The sequence below is a fragment of the Alosa alosa genome, chromosome 24 (assembly GCF_017589495.1).
Source record: "Alosa alosa isolate M-15738 ecotype Scorff River chromosome 24, AALO_Geno_1.1, whole genome shotgun sequence".
Lineage (NCBI taxonomy): Eukaryota > Metazoa > Chordata > Actinopteri > Clupeiformes > Clupeidae > Alosa > Alosa alosa.
Window position 1 is genome coordinate 26360162 of NC_063212.1, and position 4768 is coordinate 26364929.

The 4768-nt window shown below is 45.3% G+C and overlaps 1 protein-coding gene across 1 annotated transcript in view; it reads left to right on the forward strand.

Annotated features, from left to right (window-relative positions):
• Positions 1-2325, forward strand: part of mllt3 (MLLT3 super elongation complex subunit) — a 48343-nt gene extending 46018 nt beyond the window's left edge. The window contains exon 11 of the mRNA XM_048236081.1: positions 648-2325. Coding sequence (XP_048092038.1) covers positions 648-779 — 132 coding nt within the window. The 3' untranslated portion in view covers positions 780-2325. The remainder of the gene's footprint in view (positions 1-647) is intronic.
• The last annotated feature ends 2443 nt before the right edge of the window (positions 2326-4768 follow it).

Genomic DNA, 4768 nt, shown 5'->3' on the forward strand with positions numbered 1-4768 from the left:
GTGTGTGTGTGTGTGTGTGTGTCTTGTGCACTGCTGTTTGTGTGTGTCTTGTGCACTGCTGTGTATGTGTGTGTGTGTGTGTGTGTCTTGTGCACTGCTGTGTGTGTGTGTGTGTGTGTGTCTTGTGCACTGCTGTGCTGTGTGTGTGTGTTTTGTGCACTGCTGTGTGTGTGTGTGTGAGTGTGTGAACCTTGTGTTTGTTTAAACTGTGCTATGTAAATAAAGTGGATTGGATTGGATTTGTGTGTGTGTGTGTCTTGTGCACTGCTGTGTGTGTGTGTGTGTGTGTGTGTGTGTGTTTTGTACACTCTGCTGACTGTGTGTGTTTGTGTGTCCGTGTGTGAGTCTCTCTGCGTGTGTGTGTGTTCTGTGCACTGTACTGTGTGTGTGTGTGTGTGTGTGTGTTTGTGTTTGTGTGTCCGTGTGTGAGTCTCTCTGCGTGTGTGTGTTCTGTGCACTGTACTGTGTGTGTCTGTGTGTACAGTTAAGAACAAAAGTATTCATGTTAATTATTAATAATATTAATATTTGTCAGGGGTATGAATAATTTTGTTCTTAACTGTATGTGTTGTTTCTGTGTGTGTGTGTGTGTATGTGTTGTTTCTGTGCACTGTGCTGACTTTGCATGTCATTCCCTGTCCCTACAGATTGTGAACCTCATCGAGGAGACCGGTCACTTCCACATCACGAACACGACCTTCGACTTTGACCTTTGCTCGCTGGACAAACCTACGGTGCGCAAACTGCAGAGCTACCTGGAGACCTCCGGAACGTCGTGAGGCCTGTCCGCAGACCTGTCATTCTCCAGTTTCTCCGCTTAGAACCTGTTATGTGGGGAGGAGAACCCACTCGCAGACGCTGACCAAAAAAAAAAAAAAAAAAAAAAACACAGAACGTGTTGTTGCAGAACCAGAAGACAAATCCCAAGAAGAGAACGCAGAACTCACCCTGAAGCCTTTCCATGTTCCCATGGCAATCAGGACACACGTGCTAAAGGACTGTGGGCTCGTCATACGAATGTTCATATTGTTCCCTTCTGTGTGTGAGTGTGTGTGAGTGTGCGTGTGCGTGAGTGTGCGTGTTTGTGTATGTGTGTTTTGTTCATCGGTTTTGTTTGTTGTGACGAATGCATGTTTCAATACTGCCTTGCAACCGCGTCCAGCTATTTATTACATTTTTCAACTTTTCAGGTGTGTGTGTGTGTGTTTTGTACAAGCGAATGAGAGGCATTACGTGTGTGTGTGTGTGTGTGTGTGTGAGAGTGAGTGCTCTATAGCGATCTTGTCTCTCTGGCTTAAGCGGTGGGTGAGTTGGAGTTGCGTCTCCACAGGAAGAGACGTCTTTGTGTTTCTCTGCCCCTGGCGTGGCCTTCAAAGGGCTGAGGTTCAACTTCACGCACACAAACACTTACACACACACACACACACACATGTCAGAGAACCCTGGGGAAATGCCTTGCCTAATACACACACACACATACAAACACACACACACCGTGAACTGCTGTTCTGATTTCAAGTGATATCAAGGTTAGGTTTACATAAATGCGTCTGTTCCAAAGCTGAGGTTCAACTGCCTACACACACACACACACACACACACACACACACACACACAAGTGAAATCAAGGTTAGGTTTACATAAATGTGTCTGTTCCAAAGCTGGACTGCAGATAATGGTGATGTGTTTCAGAAAGAGCGCCGACAGCAGATAACCAGAGACCTTATTTATTTGGCCCAGGAGACTCCTGGTTCTAGGGTCTTTAGTCGGCCCAGGAGACTCCCGGTTCTAGGGTCTTTAGTCGGCCCAGGAGACTCCTGGTTCTAGGGTCTTTAGTTGGCCCAGGAGACTCCCGGTTCTAGGGTCTTTAGTCGGCCCAGGAGACTCCTGGTTCTAGGGTCTTTAGTCGGCCCAGGAGACTCCCGGTTCTAGGGTCTTTAGTCGGCCCAGGAGAGTCCCGCTTCTGGGATCTTTAGTCGGCCCTGCAGAGTCCCGGTTCCTTTTGCTTTGTTAGTCTTGTTCTGTTCTCCCTCTGCGCTTGTGATGGAACCTGATCTTTTGAGGGGGTTTTTTTGTCTTTTTTTTTTTTTAAATTGAGGAACTGAAGTTTTCATTGAACTCGTCTTGCCTTTGGGGTCGCTGAGACAAAAGCAACCCAGGAGGAGAAAACTAATGCAGAAACAAACATGGGCCTTGTACTCACAAACAAACAAACAAAAACAGATTGTACTGACGAGACACAGCACCTGCCTCTGCTATGCTTGAAGACACTCAGTGGCGGCCACCTCTCCTGACGTTCAGGAGTGGACTGTTGTTGTCCACCTCTCATGGTTCAGGAGTGGGACCAGTAGGGGGCTGGACATATTGGCACTGTATGTAAGTAGTGTATGATTTACTTTCTCTTTTTTTTTGGTAATTTGTGGAAATGTGTATTGCTGAATGATTCATACTGTGTATATTTTTTTACCTTAATTTCCCTAATTCCATTTCTAAGCCCAAAGAAGTTTGTTTTTAGTTTATAAATATCATGATATATTGTTTATATGTGTATATAAACTTTATATGTGATGAAATGACGTCATTGTCCTTTTTTGAAGGGTGTGGGTTTGGTGCTCATGAAAGGTTATCAATTGAATTATGGCCTCAAACATCTGGCCGTGTGTGTGTGTGTGTGTGTGATCTATCTATCTATCTATCTATCTGTGCTTTATACATCATTGATATCCTTTCACAAACGCCACCTTAATATGAATGCATGAATGACCACACTTTTTGATTGCAGAGAGTGAACACACATGAAATGGATTGTATGAATGAATGGCATTTAAACTATGCTGAATTTAACCTGTTTGCATCAAGTTTAGTTTTTTAGTTCTCCAGACAGTTTGGATGTGTGATAGAATGCAGACAGGCTTACCTGTTTGCTAACATGCTAACGTATTTTCTATCTCAACTAATCAAACTCCCCATAGTGTGAGCGTAAAAATTAGATTTATGGGCTACATTTGGAGACCTGTTCAATCTGAAGAATCTCAAGTTTGGGAAGCTTGTAGCCGTTTATTTGGAAAATTGACCTGAGACGTTTTTCCCAGAGAAGAAGAATCAGATAGCACTCACAGACGCAGCTCTGCAGCTGACTGGTCTACAGCGGCGTTGGTGGGTCTAGTAGCCGAGTCTGCTCATAGTAGCTCTGAGGCTGAGCAGCGCTTTGGCTAGGCTACCAGCATGTTAGTTACAGCGCTTTGGCTAGGCTACCAGCATGTTGGTTACAGCGCTTTGGCTAGGCTACCAGCAAGTTGGTTACAGCGCTTTGGCTAGGCTACCAGCATGTTGGTTACAGCGCTTTGGCTAGGCTACTAGCATGTTGGTTACAGCGCTTTGGCTAGGCTACTAGCATGTTGGTTTTTAATAAGAAACCTCTCTCGCTCTCTGGCCTCTTCGCTGCCAGATAAAATAAATGCAGCGATGGAGTTTTATTTTATGGGGCTTGGTAATAATAGGATAGCGTGATTCCATACGCCGCAACATAAAAGAACGAATAAAGGCAGCCGGCGATGAGGAGTCAATAAACAGAGGAGGGGAAGGTGAGGATCTCTCATCTCGGATCGCGTTACCCTGCTGTAACGAGCCAACACACATACACACACGCACAGCCGCGGCTTAGTGAGGTCTGTGTGCTGGCTAGAGGGGCCCCACCACCGGCTAAACGAGTGTTTCTCCCCCACGTGGAACTTGCCCACAGCCGGAGTGCGTCTAGGAGAGAGGTTTTAAACCGCTGCTGCCCCAGCAGAGGGGAAAAGTTCAGGCAAGCAGTTTATTAATACACAACTCCACTCCTGGGTCACGACTGCAAGCTCCTCTCTCAATCTCACTCACCCTCTCTCTCACACACACACACACACACACACACTTAGGGCAGAACCGGCTGTGCTTGTGGAGTTTCATGTTTGCACAACTGGGTGGTCGACCAAAGACTGGGTTTTGGAGTTCCTCCAAATCTTCCATTTTATGAAGGGGGGTTGTGTGTGTGTGTGTTGGGGGGGTTTGGGGTCATTTAAAGCCTTTTATCCTGAAGGATGTCATCCATCTCTGTCTCACTGGTTGCAGTCCTTATAAGAACTATTGTGTGTGTGTGTGTGTGTGTGTGTGTGTGTGTAGGAGGAGACGAGTGCCTAATGCAGCTGTGTGTGTGTGTGTGCTCTATAGCCTACTGCACACATGGTGGCATATCTGAAATATCACTCCAGAACCAAAGCTGATATCCTGTTCAGTTACTGACCAAACCTCACTGTGACGGAACTGCTTTGAGTTTCGTCTTCTTTTTGGGTTTTGGCCACAGAGTCAGAAGAACAGCAGCGATGCGGTGAAAATGTTGATTTAATTTTAAGGCTTACCAAGTCACAGCAAGCAAGTACAGGTGATTAAGGGGAATATACTAAACAAAAATAAAAAATAGTTCTAAATAGCTACGCAAAAAAAAACGTAAATATGGAATAAACAGTTCTGTTTAACTATCTCAGAGTCACTAGGCCTACACGTCAAACACAGGACTGGACTAGACTAGCCTTGAACAAGACTGACAAAGAGGTGAACATATATACAGGTGACCAGCACCATTCTTAATTACAGGTGAACACACAACAAACAATTAACACATAATTCACAAGACAGACTCTGAGACAGTCTCAGATACGAAAAACCAACTCTTCACTTAGGAGTGCTGGTCATCAAGGAATGCTACTTCACTTTTTCTGCCAAGCAGGTGCAC